Source organism: Leuciscus leuciscus (genome assembly GCF_965113295.1).
Source record: "Leuciscus leuciscus genome assembly, chromosome: 10".
NCBI lineage: Eukaryota > Metazoa > Chordata > Actinopteri > Cypriniformes > Leuciscidae > Leuciscus > Leuciscus leuciscus.
Window position 1 is genome coordinate 37,188,787 of NC_138734.1, and position 22,107 is coordinate 37,210,893.

General features: G+C 38.1%; 1 protein-coding gene and 1 long non-coding RNA gene across 5 annotated transcripts in view; one reads left to right on the top strand and one right to left on the bottom strand.

The window, feature by feature from the left end:
* Window positions 1-22,107, bottom strand: part of LOC309508127 — a 746,145-nt gene that overhangs the window by 79,650 nt on the left and 644,388 nt on the right. The window lies entirely within an intron of this gene.
* LOC309507993 (breast cancer anti-estrogen resistance protein 1-like) overlaps window positions 1-22,107 on the top strand; it is a 94,840-nt gene that overhangs the window by 65,975 nt on the left and 6,758 nt on the right. For all 4 annotated transcript variants that reach the window (XM_082182485.1, XM_082182486.1, XM_082182484.1 and 1 more), the window contains 2 exons: window positions 13,798-13,941; window positions 19,405-19,515. In XM_082182485.1, coding sequence (XP_082038611.1) covers window positions 13,798-13,941; window positions 19,405-19,515 — 255 coding nt within the window. The remainder of the gene's footprint in view (window positions 1-13,797; window positions 13,942-19,404; window positions 19,516-22,107) is intronic.

A 22,107-nucleotide genomic window follows, 5' to 3' on the forward strand; every position in this document is an offset into this window, starting at 1 on the left:
AATTATAGAATGTGAGTATGTCCGAATTCATAATATTTATAAAACGGCAGGCGAAAAGCACTCAGATTGACCTGCTATTTCCACCAAGAATCTGAGGTTCTCAGCCAATGGACACTAAACGTCATTTAACCATGATGCCACGGGAGAGGATTTGTGAATGGCAATGAAACGACGCAACTGAATCTGGTAGCTAACGTGACAGTGACAATATAATGCATGATTTTCATTCATACTACACATATTAATACTATATAGAAAATAGTCAACATACTTTTTTAATGGTTACAAAGGAACTTTCAAACCAAATGTAGTACCTACTAGACAGTATGTGATTTCGGTCACAGCGACTGTTTTGGGATGGTTAGGATGCTCAAATAAACAGAAATATTTTTAAGGAATCTACCAAGCCACACTATTTACCTTGTCCACTGTCTGTGTTATTTCTCTCCAGAAGTTATGCGAGATAACAAAAATTTTTTGTTTTGTTTTTTGTTGTTTGCCTCTCATGTCATTTTGCTTTTTGCTTTATTCTTCACTATTATCTCATGGCAAAGTGTGTACAGGGAATGGGAATAGTGTGTGTCTTGTGGGAATTTCCCTCACTGGCTGGCACATCTGTAATCTACTGCTCCTCTCTCCCCTCACATTCCTGAAAACCAGAGCTACTCCTCCCTGCCTTTAGATGGCCTTCAAGGCATCATGCTCTCCACTTCATTTTAGGGAATCAGTTCATAAACTCTCCGCCTAATTCGTAAACATTATGGGAAGCGCGCTAGCTAGATGGGATTTAAACTATGTCGGTTGAAGACCCAAGTAAAGGCCCTCTCACCATTCCTAATTTCTAACACGCACTCACCTCGTTTGGCATGATCTTGCGGCTATCAGTGCAGAAACAAAAACTGCTGCTCTGTATGTTTTTCCTTCGTCTCCGGTCGCGTTCATACTGTATGTAATGTGTGTTATCTTATTTCATCCATGAAAAAGCTCATAGATTTACCTACACATACAGTAAACCCTCCCCTTGAAGAAATCAGGACAGAAGTGGTCGAAAGTGGACAAAAGAGACGGATTAAAACACCAGATGTAAACGGGAATCTGTCTCCCTCATCTACTTGTGATCGAATCGACCAAAATATATCTTAATACCAAGTGTAAACAGGGCCTTACATTATTTTTCAATATATACATGTACTAGATGGATGTCTTTGACCATTGTGCTTGCGTCTTTTGCAGTGTTTCATTCAAAAATCAAACGTTTGAAAAAACACATCTTGAAACCTTACGTTTTTTTTATTTTCCACTCATCGTGTTATGCAATTTTCAAAGGAAAAAATTGTTCAATGTCAATGGCCAATTGGAAAATCTCATATTCAAATGGATCATCACTGTTTTTCAAGTTACATAGATTGTGTCAAATGTTTCATTTTTTATGATTTATGATTCTTACATACTTGAATGTACATTACATTCACTTGAGAACCCTTCAAATTAATTAATATAGAGATATACAGGATTCATTTGGGATGTGGACACCACTGCCATAGGCAATCTTTCCTATCCCTCTCTTTCTTTCTGTTTCTCCTTTTGATTCTTTTCTTCTCTGTAAGTACTTCAGATATTGAATAGAGAGCCCTTAATGGTTGTTTAAATAGTCTCAGTTCCCCTCAGGGGCCTGTGTGTGATTTTAGGTTTGTATCTCTGGGCCTCACTGCAGTGCATTGTGGGCTTTTAAAGAGGGACTTTGATATTGGCCTCACATCACAGCACACGAGTGAAGCATTGGCTGCTCCAGGGCACTGTGCCTCACGTAGCCTCATTACTCTCTCCTCAGACTGCACACGCTGACTCTGAATCAGCACATATCCACCAGCAGTCTCCTGTACATAGTAATGTGATGCAGAGAGTGTGTCTGAAGACAACACGGCATCCATTACAAGCAGCGTGTCTGGGCTCAGTGTGGCGGCTGCAGGTTTCCAGTGATGTGGCTCAGGCAGAAGATTAGGAAAGAGAGAGCGACTAAAGGAGAAAGCTAGTGCTGATGCCATGTTTCCTTTACAGCTGGAGGAGATGCAGGAAGTATCGTGATGACTGGGCAGTTCTGAACACGGTGTGTATCTGGTCCACCGATGTGCGCTTTATTTATATTCCCTGAGCTTCAGAGCTCAGTTGAAATCTCATTGTATCCTCATGACCAGTGTTGGGGAGTAAGAAGCTAAAAAAAAAAGAGACTATTTTTCAGCTTGAGAATAGCCCAACTCCCTGCTGAAAAAAAGTTACACCAGCCTAAGCCGGTTTTCTGGTCTAAGCTGGTCTCACAGGCTGGTTTAGAGGGGTTTGGGCAGCTTTTACTTTTTATAACCAGCTAAGACCAGAAATACAGCAGAATTAACTCCAACTGATCCAAAACAGTGACATCATATGCATGCGTATTACATGTTCAGTCTATTGGTGCGCTAGTGTTTCTTTACAAAGTGACATCGCCAACTACTGGCCTGGCAGCATAATACAGTGGTTTAGTCGTTTTCGCAGATCAGTGTGAATGGGGATCGTTTTGACGAAGAAAAAACTTTTCAGTTTTTAGTACATTGACGTGTAAACATACCCTGAGACCATAATCAAACACTCTCTCATATGTAATGAAGTCTAATCAATTTAAGTGAATCAGTTCATTCTTTCCTGTTAATGATCTGGTTCAAAAATTATTAACCAATTCCAGTTTACAGAGCCCCGCATATGATGTGGGGGAAACATCATGATATTGTGGGACTTGAATTAATAATGTATTCCCAAGAATTAATTTCCAACTTATAATTTTTTTCCCTATTTTTAGTTAAAACGTGGCCATGATTGAACTACATTAAAACAAGGAAACAAATTAGGGAACAAATTGAACTGAAATGATGGAACAAATTAATAAAACAGGGCCAAAAATGAATGTTGTGGGATTTAATTATTCATTTGTGGCCACAATATCTTATTTATTTTCTTCTGCATGTCATGCACGTGGCTTCTTACTTCTGCCGAATTTTATGTATTCTGTGTATTTATATGTTATCGGCATAATACATAACCATATGCATTTCCTTTAATGTATGTAGCGAAATATTTCATTAAATGCTGCTATAAATTAGTGTATTTGTTTTCTTACTTGTATTTAGTGTATGTATATGTTCAAGTTTAATGGTGTCACTCCAGTTCTATTAATCTATTATTACTGTAACATAAAATAAAAATAACACTTTTTAGTAGCTTGTAGTTTAGTTGGAGTAGCTTTAAGCTTGAGAAACTACAGCTACAAAGTGACTGTCTTCGAGGACACATCGCTGTTGGATACATCATGTGTCCATTTGGCTTTAACCTTCAGGGCCCCGAGAGATCTTTGTTAGGTCAGTCAGGACCAGTGAGGGGGTCTTTTGAGTTTGTAACCTTGAGCACACCACTTTATCAGTTAACACAGCCACACAGCCACAGGTCATGTCCAACAGAGAGAGTGAAAAAGACAGCATGTGTGTGTCTGAAGAAAGACAAAATATGAATCTTCCTAGCAGGATCTCCTCCATTACCTGCTGTGGCCTCATTTTCTGCTCTGACAGCGAGTTCCGAGAGAGGGGACGGGAGATTGACAGCTGAAGGGAGCAGAGGAAAACGGCGAGATCAGTGGGACAGAATTAGCAGTCTGAGCGGCGATGGCGGGTGGAGCCGCGGGAGCAGGTTTTGCTTCTCTTGCGCAGTGTCCTGTCATTAACGTCCCCACATAGCCAGCAGCAGATCGAGGGAGAAGGGGAGGGGAGATGGGGCCCAACGCGGGCCCCTCAGCGTAAACAGCAGACCACTGCGAGCCTTTATTTGTGCTCCAGTGGCCTTCATCAAAGGGCTGGAATATCACAGGAGGCCACAGGGTTCACTTTGTACTGCAGGGAGTTGAAAGGACTGAAAAAACACAGATCAGAGAGAAGAACAGGGGGCCTAATGGAGCCGCAAACTCATTTACTGCGTCTTCACACACGCTGTATGTCTTCTGCTGAAGAGTACACACAACCTTTGCTCCCTGTGTGTTGTTCATAATTTTTTATTTATGTTCATATAGGTGCGTACTAGTAGGTTTAAAGGAGAGTTGGTGTCAGATTTTAATTGGCTCGTGAAAAGCTAACTTCAGCACCACGGGCTAAACTCAGTGGTCACCATTTAAACAATCTCTGTGATGTTTTACATCTTTCCCTGAAGGTCAAAGGATACAGGAAATTACAGCTAGTTCTGAAATCGAGACCAAATGTTGACTTATGTAAACAGCCAATATTTATTGTCACTTTTGTTAAAAAAAAAGTTCTTTTATCATTTAATCAACCGTGTGTTGATAAATGACACAAAATATAATGAAAGTCAATAGGGTCCAAGCAGCTTTTAAAAAACTATTATTTATATACTATTACTAGTATTTTTTTATATTTTGAATTAGCTTTTATTTTATTTTTTTATTTTTTATTTCAGGTTAAGTTTTAGTTATTTTGTTATGTGCTTTTCTCATTTTTAATTTTTTTATATTTATATTTATATTTAGCTTTAATTTGTTTTTATTTCAGCTTATTCTGTTTCAGTTAGTTGCCAAGGCAACATTTCAAATTTTTCATCTAACATTTATATTTAATGTATACAAAAATAGACAAACAAAACAAATCTTTTGTGTTCCCTAAAGGTTTGGAACCACATGAGGGTGAGTAAATGATAAGAGAATAAAATTTTTTGGCCTGAACGGTCACTTTAAATGTACTTTCACGCTAAATATCCTGAATGATATCTCTTTTGAGCGTCTTTCACTTCCTCAAACACGCACAATGGTCTCAGGAACTGACCAACCTTTGATCACTGGCCATAGGGACGGTGTGGTCTCCAAGGAGACATACTCATCTCGGTCTTATTAATAGGTGCTGCGGACAGGCCTGAGTGTTGTGTTGCCAGGAGAGCAGGAGGAGAGGAAGTGTGTGTGTGTGTGTGTGTATACGGAGGTCTGCACATATGCTGTCTCAGTTAAATGCACTATTGCAACCAGCATCGTAAATAAACTAGAGTAAAAGAGAGGAAGAGCAACGACATGAAACCGAGAAAGGAAATGCGAAAACAGAAAGATAGAAAGACAATTTGCTGAGCTGGTTTGAATAAATGCCATGCAGGCGCACCACAGGTAGATTGTTTGTGAAAGAAAGAGAAAGATTGACTGAAAGGACGAATATGCTCTGAAAGAAACAAATAAGCAAACTGAGGAGAAAGAATTATGTTTTTACAGGTTTTATGTCTGATCTAATTCCTGTCCTCCATAATCTTTATAATAAAATGTAATGTGAGAAAATGTAAGTGGTGCTTGTTTGTGCAGAATTTGCTGCCACAATGATTTAGTAGGTAGTTGCTAGGTGGTTTAAGTGTAAGGGATTGCTTTGCCAGATTTCGTAGTGTCCTAGCAAGCAGCACTAATAAGTGATGGTTAAAACATATCTTGAAGGGACGTTTCACACCCAGCGTGGTCATGGCAGTAATGTGGGTCATGTGTCAGGGAGCTTTGGGGAGCTGTTACTGGAGATCTGTGTGGATTAGTACCGGGGGGCTCGCTGTCTCCAGGAGTCCCTCCGGTCTCCATCCCCACCAGCCGTCCCGTAACACACCCTCACATGTGGCACATGCCACATGGTACTGGCCTCAAGCAAAGCACATATTCACAAGTGTGGAGCTAATTAGCCACTGATTAATTCCACAACCGAGTATGAGGTTGGGTATATGGGCTATAAATCCTCACTACTACCCTGCTTTTTCTCTCCATTCTGGTTTTTGGCACTTTTGCTGCCATGGCTGTTAATGTTTTAGGGATGAAGCTTCTGATCTGGGTCACCCGGCAGCCATCTTTACTTAAACCATTTAAGTTTCGAGTTTTAACTGGCCCAGTTGGAAGGGTTAGCTGCATATTCAAATGCTTCCAACTGAATCATGTTTTTTTTGCAGCAGGGAAACCCTTTCCACATAATCGTTTAAAACTATATAATAAACTAAACAATATTATTTTTGTAATTTATTTTCATGTTTTTGTCATCTAAAATACTATTAATTACAGTACAACTTTATTTTAAAATGGTCTTTAACTGCACTGTCATATAAACATCTGGTCAGTGAGTCAGATGTTAATTCGAAAGGATTCGGTGATTCAAACCAATGACTTGACTGATTCACTACAGAACCTGCTCTTAAGATTCATATGTTTATGAATCTGACAACACTGGTTATGCGTTGTGTTTGTTTTTGCATGCAGTAATGGTGAAGACAATACAACAGATGGATGTGTTGTCTGTTTCTTGTCACTGCATTCCAGTGAAACACTACTTTGAAAGACTCCCCACATTAAACTTCTGCAAAAAAAAACTTAAAAACAACCAAAGTCAAACGTTGACTCACTCAGGTTAATATAAAACTCAGAAGTGGACTTTCAAACCCAACTCAAAGGGATTTGGGCAAAAATTCATCCAGTACATCTGCAGATGTGGCAGAGGGAAGCTGTTCTCTGGGGGATGGCATATGTGTGTGTGTTCATGGTCCAGATGAGGCCCCACTGGCACCCACATCACAACGAGTCACAGAGCCCAGCTGAGCTCTCCACAGCCCGTGCTCACATGCCCACAGCTGGAGACGCCTCAACCCAGTGAAGGACATCTTTCACTAGAACATGATACCACCTCTAGTTAAAATCATTATTGCAAACGTCTTTCAATAAATTGCACTTGTCCCTTCTTTTGTTTAAAAAAAACTATGGAGTCAACAAAGTCAATGGAGCCAATCTGTGAACATTAAAATACTCAAAATCATTTATTTTCAATCAGTTTTAACTGGATAGCCGCTAGATATGCTTAGAATATTTGAGAAATTTAACAAAAAAATACTCCTGTAGTTATATTCAATGTTAAAACTTTGTTACCACAACAATGTAATGCCATAAACCCTAATTAAGTATATATATATATATATATATATATATATATATATATATATATATATATATATATATATATATTTTTTTTTTTTTTTTATATATATATATTTATATGTGTGAATATATATATATATATATATATATATATATATATATATATTTAACAGCTTAATAATACACAACAGAAGAATACAATGTTCAGTTTGTGCTTTAACATTTTTAAAAATGTAAAAAAATGTTTTTTACTTCACATTTCTCCAGATTTTTTGTAAATCCTCCAGAAATTGGCTCCCATTCACTTCCTAGTGGTTCTCTGTAGCCTCAAAAAATAAAAATAAAGGAAATAAAAAGGAACAAGTCGAAATAATTAAACTTTAATCAACTTTGTGCCACAAATGCTGTCGATTGAACATGTACTGGACTCTGAAAATTCCTTCAATATTAAAAATCCTATACATGAAAAGTTTCACGGCTGGGCTGCAAAAACAAGGAGAAATGGATCTAAACGCAGCAGTTTTATTTAAAGGGTTAGTTCATCCAAAAATGAAAATTCTGTCGGTAATTACTCACCCTCATGTTGTTCCAACCGCGTAAGACCTTCGTTCATCTTCGGAACACAAATTAAGATATTTTTGATGAAATCTGAGAGCTGATCACTTCTCCATAGACTGCTAGGTGGCCCAAACTTGCTGGCCCAGAAAAGTTATTAAAGAGATCGTTAATATAGTCCAAGTGACTACAGTGGCTCAATCTTAAGTATATCAAGCGACGAGAATACTTTTTGTGCGCAAAAACAAACAAAAATAACGACTTTATTCCACTATTCATTTCCTTCTCTCTGGGCCTCGTAGTGTTTTTGCGCAGCGCGTCTGTGTTACACGTCACCACGTAGGCTCACTATTGGCCGACGCTGGTCATGTGTGTGACGCGCAGCGCAAAAACACTACGTGAACCAACTAGAGGCCCAGAGAGAAGGAAATGAATAGTGGAATAAAGTCGTTGTTTTTGTTTGTTTTTGCGCACAAAAAGTATTCTCGTCGCTTGATATACTTAAGATTGAGCCACTGGAGTCACTTGGACTATATTAACGATCTCTTTAATAACTTTTCTGGGCCAGCAAGTTTGGGCCACCTAGCAGCCTATGGAGAAGTGATCAGCTCTCAGATTTCATCAAAAATATCTTAATTTGTGTTCCGAAGATGAACGAAGGTCTTACGCGGTTGGAACAACATGAGGGTGAGTAATTACTGACAGAATTTTCATTTTTGGGTGAACTAACCCTTTAAAGAACAATTAACGAAATTACCATCAGGTGAAACAGATGATCAAACAATGAATCATTAAGGAAAATGTTTGCTACTGGAAAGGCTAAAGCCGGGGACACGCGGTACGATTTTGGCCACGATTTGGCCGTCTGATCCTAGACTAAAATCACAAGTCTTTGATTGTTAGTTTGACATGTTCACCGATAGCCAATTAATGACCATTGAGATCAAATTCGACAAAATTCTGGCAGTGTCAGAAGGTTTGACTCACAGTCCTGCAGTGTGACATCCTACAACGGCCGTCAAATTGTCTTTGTTTGCCATGACCAAAATTAATGTTAGAGATTTTTTTTGTAGCCACCATTTCAATCCCGCGTGTAATGCAGCTCAGTCACCAAACATGTCATTGATTAACCACGCGAAATCCGATCAGAGCAGTCAGACTGAAGCGGATTTCTAGAGATTTGAATATGATTTCAAACCACATATGAATGTAACTCGAAACTGATTTGTAAAAAATTCATGTGATTTTTTGCTGTTCACACTTGCTAAATCTGAATGGATTTCAATCGGATATGCACAAAAATCTTTTTTGGACTGACAGCCGTAACGAGGCTTAAATAAACAAAATAAATCCCAAGACTGGTGCAAAATTATGGTAAAACTGAAGTGTATATTATGCCAACACGCACAGAACCCTGACCTGCACCCCCCGCTTCGCACACAGTATAGAGGACAGCTTGCTCCACAGATGGCCAAGACGAGAGAGGTGTTAGGGGGCTACGGGGGAAATTCTTATGCACAGCCACTTATATAGAGAAAGAGTGTGTGAGAATATAGCGTATGTGAAGGTATGTGGAAGCCCTTCAGCGTTTGGACTTTGACCCCTCATTATGTTCCAGGCCTCTGGACGCAGTTATTTGTGGCACTGCGTTGAATCAAAGCCAAGCTTTGGGTAAACTTTGATAAATCTTACTTTACTAAACTATTGCAACCTTGAATCAGAAATATTTTGGGGATAATATTGGACTCCGTGAATGGGTTTTTAGGATAGGTTGGGAAACTCTTTTGAAAAGGTAAACTGAAATGAATGGCTTGTGTGGAATGTGAGACTGGCTTTAATTACATTTATCAGATTACTCCATTCACAACCGTTTTTCGTTTTCTGTTTGGTGTTATTAAATTAAAAAATGACATGGTTTGAATATGGATTCTGAATTGAGTTGTTTTTGTAAGACACGTGTTTAAAATTGAAGTTATATGTGTAAATGTATAGTATGTGTATGAAGATATGGGAATACTTATAGTTGTGTATGTGTTGGGTGTGTGTATGTGGTTGGTAAATGGAATATTGTTTCATGTTGTAGTGGTCTTTCAGAACTTATTTATACCTCATTGTTAAGTTTGTCTAGGAGATGTAATGTCATATACAGATGAATTTGTGACCTTAATTGTTTTAATTTCTCAAGACAGGCTTGTTAACCAATTATTGAACACAGATTGTGATGTTACCATTATCATCTGTGAGTAATTACTGACCTTACTTATGATGTTGTACCTTGACAAGGGTTTGTTGCTGAAATGTTAAAAATAAGCTTAGTGAGTTTGCGGTTATATTTGTCTTTTTAATGGATATGGTTATTGAATTAAAACAATTATTCTTGTTTCTGAGAGTTGAGGATATTTGCTGACCTCCGATATTTAAAAGACTGAAATAAAAATAGCATACATTTGAAGAGCTTTGAAAGAAAATCTTAGCATGATGTGTTTTAGAGCAAGAGTGCAAAAACGTGAACATCTGAGTGACAAAGATATTTGAGAAAAAGCAGAACAATACAGAATTATCATTAAGATATCTGTATTTTTTCACCGTTAAAAGTTGGTGTTTTGTTTCAAGTATGCATTTATAATGAGATCCCTCCGAGATCTCCCAGGATCCTCAGCATCAGGTATTCGGTTTGCAGGCATAGATTAAATTTAGTGCATCCATGGTCCAAGGAGCCAGGCCTGGCTGGAATGTCTTCAGCAGACCTGGCTGCCTTCTTTAGAGTGGTGGCATGTGTCATTGTGTCAGCTGGGGTAAGGAGGTCACAGCTCGTCGATGCAGCAGGGGGTACGGGGGCTTTTGTAAAGCAGCCTTTGCAATCTGTCCCTCTCTTCAGGGCTGAACTTAATGGCCATGTAGCTGCTGTGATTGTGACTCTTGGCCAGCTGTCATGGCGCAGGGCAATACAGTCAGACGGTCACCGCTCCCCTATTGTTTCCTTCCACACCAGGGAGTGTTTGTCTCTTTGTGACATCATCATTACAGGCACTTCACCCCTCCCCCCCAGAGATTGTTGTGACAGCTGGAGGCCTGAACACACCCACTCTCTATGACCAGACCCTTTCAGCTATATTGATGAGGGATGGATGATGGCGGTCCACCATATGTGCCATCTTCACTCCCCAGAGCAGCACTCATTGATAATTCACATTATTGATCGATGGTCATTACGGTCGGCCCTTCAGAGGCTCTCAGCGGGATGGAATGACTATTACTTAAAGCTAAGCACAGGTCTGAGAGGGTATTGAAATTAAACACAGGGTGTACTGTACTAAAGGACCACTGTGTGAGCAATATTGATGTATATATGTAGTCTCTGACAGTGACCTGTAAGCAATAACAGAATGTAATTCTATGATTGTCGCACAGTGATATACACAGTTTGTGAACAGGCGTTTCACATTATAACTGTTAGTGTATCGTGCATTTTTGCATGGTTGTAACGATGTATCGACCAATCAATATTCAGGACTGTGACTACTGTATGAACTATAAGATAGATAGATAGATAGATAGATAGATAGATAGATAGATAGATAGATAGATAGATAGATAGATAGATAGATAGATAGATAGATAGATAGATAGATAGATAGATAGAACTCAACTAGATATATTAATGTATGGATAGATATGTAAATAACTGAATTGATAGATTCTAACTAAACTCACCTCTATCAGGCTAAGTGAAAATGCAGTGTGACGGCACCGGAGGTCGTGTATGTGTGTGTGGAAGTGTCAGATGAAACACCTGCAGTTCATCTTAATGTGTGTGAAAGTGTGTACAGCACCGTGGAGAATGCTGCCATTTACCACAGCAGTGTCGGAGAGAGAGGTCGTGAATATGTGGATGTTCTGGATATAGGGACAGGGTGGTCCACGGGTCACAGGGTTTATCCAATAAATCACACCAATAACGCGTTTTTACCTCACCAACAAAAAAATCCGAAGGAATTTATCATCGATTTTGCAATGCCATTTGGAAAAATAGGGCAAGAATCAGGCAGAGGGGTGAGATGGGTGAAGAGAGAGTGAGAGTGAGAAGGATGAGAATTAACAGTGACAGATTGCCAGCTTTCTTTAATGAGAACGGCTTAATTGGATGGTTAGCAGGGATCTAAAGTGACAGTCTGTGTGAGTGGGAGAGTAAATATAAATACAAGATCTCTGGGATTTTCATTTGCCTACTGTCTTCTTTATTTATGTTGCACTTTCCGTACATGACAAGCAACACTGCAAAGTGCTGGATAGACAGTATAGTTCTTTTAAATGCATTTTACATGTGTGCACATGTGCTTTCCATTGTGCTCGCCTTGTCGTCGCTCGTGCCTGGTTACCATAGTCACTAGATTTAATCTAACAAAGCATGAACGCCTCACAAAGAAAAGCTTCATTGAGTCTGTGTGGTTAATCAGCACTGCTCTGTCCTCCCTGACTATAAGTGAAGACGCTTGCTTATCAAAAATGAGAAATTATATTATGCACAAAATATTAAGCATATTTAAAGGACCATCAAGAATTTTTTTTCTATTTTCAAATGTAAATTTACCACATTTCTTCCTTCTATATTCATTATGTAATGCTTCCACGCAGTTAACTTTTTAATGTTTTTGTAATTTCTGTGTTGATTCTCATTAGTGTAATGCAAGAAAAATGTATATATATTTTTTTATATCTGCAAAGGTAATCTACATAACTTCAAATGAGATATATATGAATGCAAAGGTAATATACATACATTTTTTTAAATAATGCACAATTAAATATGCAATATAAACTGATTTGATTGTTAATAATAATAAAATAAAATCTTATATCAGCTGACAAGCTTTACAGTATTGATCTAAATGTAAAACTAGAGGAAATGACAATTAAATATCAAATTTCAACCGGTATCAATGATTAAAAACATTATTTTTTTATTAAATTTTTTGGGGTGTGGAATATGACCTGGTCATGTGAGATTCACCCCGTACTGGGATTCTTGAGTGACCTCTACCAATCTTTGTCTGTATCCATGATGCATGTGAGTAACTGTTATTATATGCGAGTAGTGACGGCAATACCCAAGGCTTGCACAGTGCGTTCCTATAGACTGGCTGGTGTGAACTGATAAAGGGAGGAAAGAGACTCAGTGTTACGAGTGAAGGCCAGCAATCATGTATAACTGGCCTGCGGGGGAATCATGAAAACTACATAAAGCTCATTCCACCCAGATCATTACAGTACACACCTCACCTGTGCACACAAACCAATACCGCCCCGTCCATACATGTTTTATATAAGGAGCAAATTCTCGTTTTTAAAGAGGCCAGAGTGCATTACTAACATACTCAAGCAGTAAACCTTGTAAGGCCATTTGTTACGGTGATTTTCTTCTGCTTCATGCTGAACAAAACCTCTTGACGGCGGTATAATCACTCAGAGTCAGAAATATCTGTTTTATAAAACATACGGATGCACCATATTAAAATTCTGGACTATTTTTTAAATTTTTTTTTTATTAAAACTAATATTTTAAATGCTGCAAGTGAATTTAGGCATTACAGCATTATAATGTAAAGTATGAACAATGGATATTCATTTTGAGATTTGCTAAAGATTGCATTTCAAAGTGTTTTTAGTCTATTTGTGTTTATAAATATTAACTTCAAGTCAGCTTTATATGACTGCAAAGGTAATCTACATAAAAAAATGAAAGAAATGCACAATTTAATATCCATTATAAACTAATCCGATTGTTAATAATAATAAAATAAAATCTAATATCATCCAACAAACTTAACAGAAAATATAAATATTAACATCATCATTTTCTGTAAAGCTGTTTTGAAAGCTCTGTGTATTGTGAAAAGTGCTGTACAAATAAATTTGACTTGACATGCGTTAGCTGCATTATGCTACAATCCTTGTGAAGGAGTTTGGCATCCTGACCAGCTCATCTGAGTCTGTGTTGTGATTGGTATTATGTCTCAGGCATTGTACAAATACGGGGTCGTAGCTTGTTTTCTTTTCCCAGGCTCACGCGGTCGACACAGTCCTCGAAGCGTAAGACAGAAGGTAAACATGCAGACAAAAGGGTGGCCCCTGTTCCCACGGTGACCTCTGAGACCCCAGATTTGTTGTCGTAGAGTCTGTGTTAACCTGGTGTGAACGGCACCATCAGGGCAGCATCTTTATCCTCCTTCATGTGCCCAGCCATTCCACAGTCTCATGCAATTGTTTTTTCTCTGTTTTAGGTAGTTGTTCCCACGCGGGTTGGTCAAATGTACGTGTATGACATGGGGAAAAGTGAACAGGATGAGTATGACGTCCCCAGACACCTTCCACCCTCCCAGGATATCTATGATGTCCCGCCCACCCGCACCCAGTATAATCAACAGGTAAAGAGTTCACCTGATCAAACTCGGAAGAGAAACATCACATGACTCTGTGTGCACTGATTATGTCAATGTGTTGAGGTTCATATTTACTTTAATGTGCTTGTGAAGATCCTTACGCTGTAGGTTATTTGATATAGTAATTTGTGGATGAGCCAGTTGAAGATTGTTATTGATGATAATAGCCTTTAAGTGTATCTCAGATGTCTGCAGTGTGTGTGTGTGTGTGTGTGAGAGATGTTTAATAATACAAGCAATGAGAATATTCTTTCTTTCTTTAGCTCCTTTTTTTTTTAACATGCTCTCTCTTTTGTTTTATTTATCTTGCTCTTTTGTTCAGGTTTTGCATTTTCTTATTTTAACTATTTTGCTTTGTTTTTGTCACTCTTTTTAGTTTTCTCTTCACTTTTCTATGCCTTTTTACATGTTATTTTGGTTTCTTTCACACGTTTGTTTGTCTTTTTTTCATTCTCTTTTTTGACTTACAAATTTTCTATTTCTTGCACTCTTGCTTTCACTCTTTCACTTTAATTTGTTCTTTCCTTTATTGTTCTTGCTTTCAGTTCTTGCTGTCTTTTCTCTCTCTTTCTTTCATTTTCACTCTTTTGCTCGCTCTTTTTTCCTGCATCTTTATATTTCTGTTGGCTCGATGATTGCATGCCTATTTTTAGATGAGGTCATGCATTACTTGCAGTGGAAGTAGATATTTCAGTGTCTGGAGGCATTTCAAAAAGAAGGTCAGCATTGTGAGTGTGTGAAGCAGAATATCCTGAGACCGCTGTGTGCGCACACATATGTGTGCATTGTGTGTATATGAGAGAGAATGTGCTGTCAGCGAGATCAGTCCTTCAATGCAGCACACACACACACACACACACACAAACACACACACACACACAGTACACAACCCTGGGGGAGAAAGAGACAGACAAAGCCTGGCTCACGGCAAAGGCCATGAATACCCAGACCACATAATTCCAGCACACGCAGCCTTCAGCACAGCCATACACATAGAATGAGAGAAACATGGATGAAGGCAAAGACCAGAGCACATGCTGTAAATGACAGAGCAGTGGATTAAACAGGGCAGATAAGATGAGGCACATCACTCGTCATTTTGTGGCCAAAACACAACATTAGAAGTAATGTAAAAACACAAATGGTATAAAACAAACATAAACTTAGATTGAACTGTGGCTGATAATAACGTTGAATTAATGTGTATTCATTAAAATCATCTAATTCGCTAATCTCAACTATTGCATCAAGTCAAATCACCTTTATGTATATTGCGCTTTGTACAATACAGATTGTTTCAATTCAGCGTTACAGTAATAAACTGGAAAATAATGATCAACGATGCAAACTTCATCAAATATGATAAATTCAAATTCTGATTTAAAGGCAAGTGTGCCTAGCCTGGTAATACCAAACTCTGCTACTTCGCTTTGCTTCGTAGACAGAGTCTGGAAGGGCGTAATTGAAAAGCATTTTCTTTCTCGCGGGGGGCGCTTGTCTTAAGTTTAAAAGTTTAAGTTAAAGGTTTCAGCCGCATCGAACTTCCACTGTAAACACATGTATGATGCGAAAACAAAACCATCGAGCGAAATACCGGAGTGAACATGGCTGTGAACGACTTTTGCAGATTATGTGAAGTAAATCTACGCATCCACGGTACAATCAGCGTCTACGTCACGGCTCTCAGCCCGCCCTCTGTTCGTTGATTGGCCGGCTGTTTTCAGGCCGGAGGAAAACTGGGAGAAAGGTCGCTATCTCAGACTGAGTACAGAAGCGAACTGAAATTGAGCGGAAGTACGAAGTCTTACGTCTGACGTTTTAGTTTTTTTCATGCTATAAAACGGGGTGTAATGTGTTTGCGATTGAGTCAGCAGGAACGGGAGTGTGTGCGGGACCTTGATGCCATGGCTCCAGCTCAGGATCACTGCTGCGCAAACTCTGGCTCCGAACGGCGTAATCGGCAACGACAGTTACTGGAATATTTTGGCTTAATTTTTCTACAGTGAAAGGAAGCGGAGACGCGCTGTCCATCTTTTTTTACAGTCTATGTATAGAGCAGCTCTACAGAAGACAGTAGTGTCCTTATTCAGCTCAAGTCAGTTCAGTGTAAATTCAGTTCAGTTCAATAACAGTGTAAAGTTAATCAATCATGAAATGAGTTAAATTCTGCTATAAACAGCTCTACTGAAGACCGTGTCATAATTTAGTTTAGTCAGTTCAATACCAGTGTCAATGATGCAAAATTCGTCTTCAAAATTATGAAACAAAGTCAATTCAGTTATAAAGCAAAACATAATTTACTGTAGCTCAATTCAGTTCAAGTTTTGTTCTCATCCAATAGTGTCAGTGCGGTCAAATATCTCAATTTTTCATGCCGACAAAAAACGCTGCAAGCCAAAACACTTTCTTCCCAAAATTGCTCCAAATATTCATTGTAACAAATCAACGTCTCTCAGATACAGAGCAAAAAATACAATCGTTTAATCAAATGGAGCTGGCAGAGCGCTGCTGGATGCTCAGTGAGAGGTTTTGGTATTCATGGTTTCTCCTGCCTCAGTCTCTGGCTGCAGGCTCTCCTGGGGGCGACAAACAGATTGAGAGCCATTGTTTGGCCAGCATTATAAATGCTAATGGCGTTTGTGTAAGGATGTGTGTGTATGTGTGTGATTGGAGCAGTATTGATAGAAGTATAGAGTGTACATGACTTCAGATCTTCAAATCTTTTTTCTGAAAATGTTTATGCCATTACAGCCCTTAGAGGGCAGTTTGTGAACCGCTGGTTTAAATTATTAATGCATATAAGTATAAAATAAAATGTACTATTGAAATTTACCAGAAGAAATTCACCAAAGTGTGTGTGACACTAACTCTATCTCTGACAAGATTAGACTTTAATCCAAATTCCCTTGACCTCATTTCACCCATATCAAATGCAGTAGTGGAAAAATCCAACTTTAACTGCTAGCACTATAAAACATTTATTGGGTTTTAATCCTTTACTAACATTCTGTGGGCCTTTGTGTGTGTGTGTGTGTGTGTGTGTGTGTGTGTGTGTGTGTGTGTGTGTGTGTGTGTGTGTGTGTGTGTGTGTGTGTGTGTGTGTGTGTGTGTGTGTGTGTGTGTGGTTATTTTTTCTTGTTTGTACCAGTTGAGCTGCAGGCATTATATGATATTTATATCAGTCGCCACAGGTTTGACAGAACATTGGGACAGGAAGTCACACTTCATTTATAGCACATTCTGAAACTCGAGTCAGTACTGTTTTTGTATTGATGAGATCGCATGTGTAGCTGTGTCATAAAAATTTAAAAAAACGATAAAATCTGTAATAGCTAAATGTCGGGAGGTTTATTTAAAGCTGCAGTCCACAGTTTTTCCTCTTTGTCGCCATCTCTGTTCGAAATTTGCAATTGCAGTTATTTGCAGAATGATTAACTCTACGTGCGTTGTGCCTCGGCATGGCACAGTGCAGATGAATCCAATGTTTTGAGGAGAATGTGCATCTGTCAATCACCGCGCCGGTGTGTGGATACTGTCATTCGGAATCACAGATTCTACTTTTTGGAAGTATGACCAACATAAGAATTTTCACCAGAAAATGTTGTCTGATCAAGTAAGTTAAGTAACATCCACTTTTGTTCTGACCAACTAAGGGGAAAAAGCATTGCAGTAAATCGCGCAAATTAAATCTAACGATCGCTTATCATATCACGTCAAACCGTGCAAATTATACTTTGTTCTCAAATTGTTAATGTTAACAACATCAGCATTGCGTGACTACATTTAATGCCCTTCCGATATTTGTCCTTGTTTTCACATGGGCCCAGTTGCAGTCTCTTTTTTTCTGTAGCCACTCCGAAGTCCGAACGAAGTCTTTTGCATTTTACAACGGGTGAATTTTGTCACTGGTGATTGTCGTTTGAACCTTTCTGGAACCGCCATCAAATTAATAAGTTTAATTATATCAAGTGCTGTGAGAAAAGGCTATAAATCTCCACCACCAACATCCTCACACACGCAATATAGCCTACTAGCCGATACTCCTTCTTTATGTGTACAGATGTGACGTAATGACGCAAAGACATGCTCGAATTTCCCGCGGAAATCCACCAGTACCACTGGAATTAAAAACATTATTACGAGCTTACCATTTTGAATCGAGCTACGGCAAGCAGATAGTTTTGAACACTGGCTGGTTATGTACTTGCTCAAAAAATTATTTTGGATAATTTTTAACCCAAAAAAGCTACGGACTGCAGCTTTAACTATAGTTTGGGGGCAAATTTGTGCTCAGAAATTAGCTAAATCTGACAAAACCTCTTGTTAGAGCTATCTGATGACATCCACTAATATAGACTGATTTAGTTAAATAAATCCTATTATCATTAAAAATATATATTATAAAAAAATATATATCTACTTTTTTTTTTTTAGGGGAAGCGGTAGGGTTAAGTTTGGGGTAGTTACTAGTATTTACATTTACATTTATGCATTTGGCAGGCGCTTTTATCCAGAGCGACTTACATTGCATTTCAAGGTACACATTTTACATTCCTATCAGTTCTTGATATGTATTTATGATTAGCTTTACATAAAATAAAATAAAAAGTTAATTAATGATATGCCTTTATTTAGATGATATATATCAGACTCAGCCTGACCACAGAGCCACTGAACAGGTAGCAGAAAGAGAGCGATGGTGGGTGAAGGTGGAGGTCAGCATCTCTGCAGCACTGCTGATTTCCTCCAGCTGTTCCTGTCTGAGATTGTGCTCCTGTAATCTCTCCACATCAGTGGGAGTGTGTCCTCTATTGTGTATACCTGTGTTCTCTCTGACATGCACAAAAAACTATGGACAGAAGGAAGAGGGAGAAAAAGACAAATGGGGCTTTCGCACTGGGTTATAGGAACTCAGTTATAGGAACTAGCCACCAGAACAAAATTTTCCCCATGGGCAATTTTCCTGGTTGCATTTGCACTGCCAGTAGGAACTCTGAAGTGACTTTAGCCCGGCCAAAGTCATTTAAGCACGGTATTCAACAATGTCAACAACTGGAGGTTGAAGGACTTTGTGATCAGATTTTGTTGTGTGTCATGAGTTTCGTGATAACAGGGATTGAATGTAGACATATAAGTTATGCATTTAAAAAAGAGCAAAAAGGAGGGCTAAGAGATTAAATCTCCTACGATAACGTACAGTGCTACATATCATTGAGACTGAGAAAAGAACACAATGCCACAGACAAAGGCGACAGGTAAATGCTATCTATCGTTGTCTTCCATGTTCATAGAGTTCATTCGTGGAGTAAGTATATGTAAACTGTATGTACGTGGCTTTTTTAAAATGGCGGGTGCCAGTGTAGTGCCGAATTCTGTGAAATTAATTTATTTAACTAGTAAATTAGTTTTATGTCTTTTTGACCCTGTTCCTTTTTGTCTGGGCCACAGGTTTATGATACTCCTCCAATGGCAATGAAAGGCCCACCCAGTAGAGATGGTCAGGAGATCTATGACACTCCACCTAGTGTGGACAAGAGCCAGCTGCACTACCAACAAACGGTAACAATTATTCTTTGTCTCCATGCATGACTGACACAAATCAGTTACACTCTAGTTTTATGTACACCTTTGATTTGGACATTAATGGGGGTTCCAGACACTTACAAAAAATAAGTATACTTCAAGTTAATTTTATTAAGTAAAGTTCAAGTATATTTTAAGTATACTTTATGTAGTAAGTATACTAATATCAATGTACTTGAAGTATTCTAGTAAGTGTACTGTTTCAAACTACTTAGAACTAAATTAACCTACTTTTAGTGAATAAAAGTATACTTTTAAGTAGTGTTGCTTTCGTCAACGAAAATTATGACGAAATATTGTCGTCAACGAACCGTTATCACCTGACGAAAACGAGACGAGACGAGACGTAAATGCTGGTCATGTGACGATGACTAAAATACATGTATAATGCAATATCGTTGACGAATAAAAACGAGACTAAATGTGGTTTACAAAATAAAAACTGTGCTAAAATGTCTCTTCATTTTCGTTGACCAAAACGAGACGAGACGAAATGTTATAACGTCACGACGAATGAGAGAGTTGTGCGTGAACCTATAGCATGTCGGCTTTAAATTCTGGTTTGCGATCTGGTCACCCGATTATCAGCGAATTTAAGAATATTACTCCATTAGTTATTCTATTAAAATGTCTCATTGATATTTGACACATTCATAATCATTACTTTTGCCGGTTCTTTGTGACAGCTGTAGGCTATATTATTGGCAGCGTCACCCGCGGTTACATGAACGCGTCACCGCATCAGCACCAGAACATGGAGATTTTATTTTAGAGAATAATCGCACAACCTATTCGGTATTCTATAATTAAATAAACTAATCGAATATCCCAAAATCGTGACTCATCCCTGCATGGAATCTCTTGTTTCTTTTCCCAAATCTTCACTGTTCCATTTTCTAAAAGGATTATAAACGTTTCTTCATTGGTTCGCTTTTAATTAGGCCTATTATATTCGTATTCTTTACTGTGGTAAAGTAGAAAAACGCTGTAGGACAGATAGCCTACATTTGTACTTGCATGTCAAATTCTTTTTAACACAGTTTGTGCTTGTTAGGCCTATATTAGACATAGGGCGCGTCAAGTTTAGTTGTAAAGCGCGCTTCACACGCGCGGGTGATTTTTAGTTTCACTTTCTCTGGCAGCGCAATCTCAAACATAGCCTAAATATCTTGCCCTTGTGGAGGATAAAATTCGCTCTTTAGACCAATTTACATCAAGTAGAAAACACGAAGATATCATAAAGAGATCGATGGTCTCTTTCCTGCTCGTGTCCCACATCCCTCTCAAAGCGCAGAGTGGTAGGCTATATCACGCGTCTTTGTGTGGAAATATAAAACGAGTTTTTATTATTTTTATTTTTTTAACCCCCCAACCACCGCCGGTAGTTGGTCCATTACCGCGGTGGTAAAAAAAAAAAAAAAAAAATGCCACCGTCACAGCCAAAGCTAAATATACTAAATATAATAAGATAACCTTGTTTGAAATTCTATATTGACTGGGTTAAATAGAATTGCATTACTAAAAAGAGACTAAAATACAATTTTCATTGACTAAAACTAGACTAAAATGTCATCAGTTTTCGTCGACTAAAACTGGACTAAAATGTCATCAGTTTTCGTCGACTAAAACTTGACTAGACTAAAAAGAGTATGAACGTGATTAAAACTAATAAAAACTAAAATGACAGCTTGACACAAAGACTAGACTAAAACTAAAATTAAAACAGGCTGCCAAAAACAACACTACTTTTAAGCATACTTATTTTTGCACTTTAAGTACACTATTATGTTCCTATTTAGGTATAAATATTTATATTTGAAATATACCTTTAACTGTACTTTAACTCTTTCCATTTTAAAAACATTTTATTCTAGCTTCATGCATCCTTTTTTATCAACACTTGAATGGGGGTAAGTTTCATATAAAAAAAAAAGTGCTACATTTTAAACAAAAAGCAGAGAAAATAGCATTTTTGTCAAAGACTACGACCACATCGGATTCAGAATGATGATCAAAACATAGATGGAGTAGATCGAGTCCATCAACACCCCAAAGCTTCACAGTCGTTTCCTCTCCATGGGTTCGACATTTCATTTGGTAACGTTAGGCAGTTTTTAACTTTTATGCTGATTAATGTTTTATGACCACGTTATTTTACATAACGTGTAAAATCACTTGTTTCTGCTTCTTTTTCACCTGTGTTTTGATCAGGAGATTCTGTATTAGAAGATGCGTAATAGCGCCCCCTACTGTATAACAGTGAAACATGGATAGCCTGAAAATTCTGTCAGTGGTCAAAATAGTCCAAAGTTAAGTAGATTTGAAGAAAATTCCTATGACTACACAGAAATTCAGATACTCAGAATTAGGAACATATCTGTTTTCTTTATAAATCAATATTTTCAAACAATGTAAGTTTATAAGACAGTATGAAAAAAGAAATATTTAATGGGCTTCTCAATCAAAAGAGTTAACACAACTACAAGCCAAGTATACTTAGAATACTTAATTATACTTTTAAGTATATTTCGATCAAAAGATTAAGTACAAGTATAAGCCAAATGCATA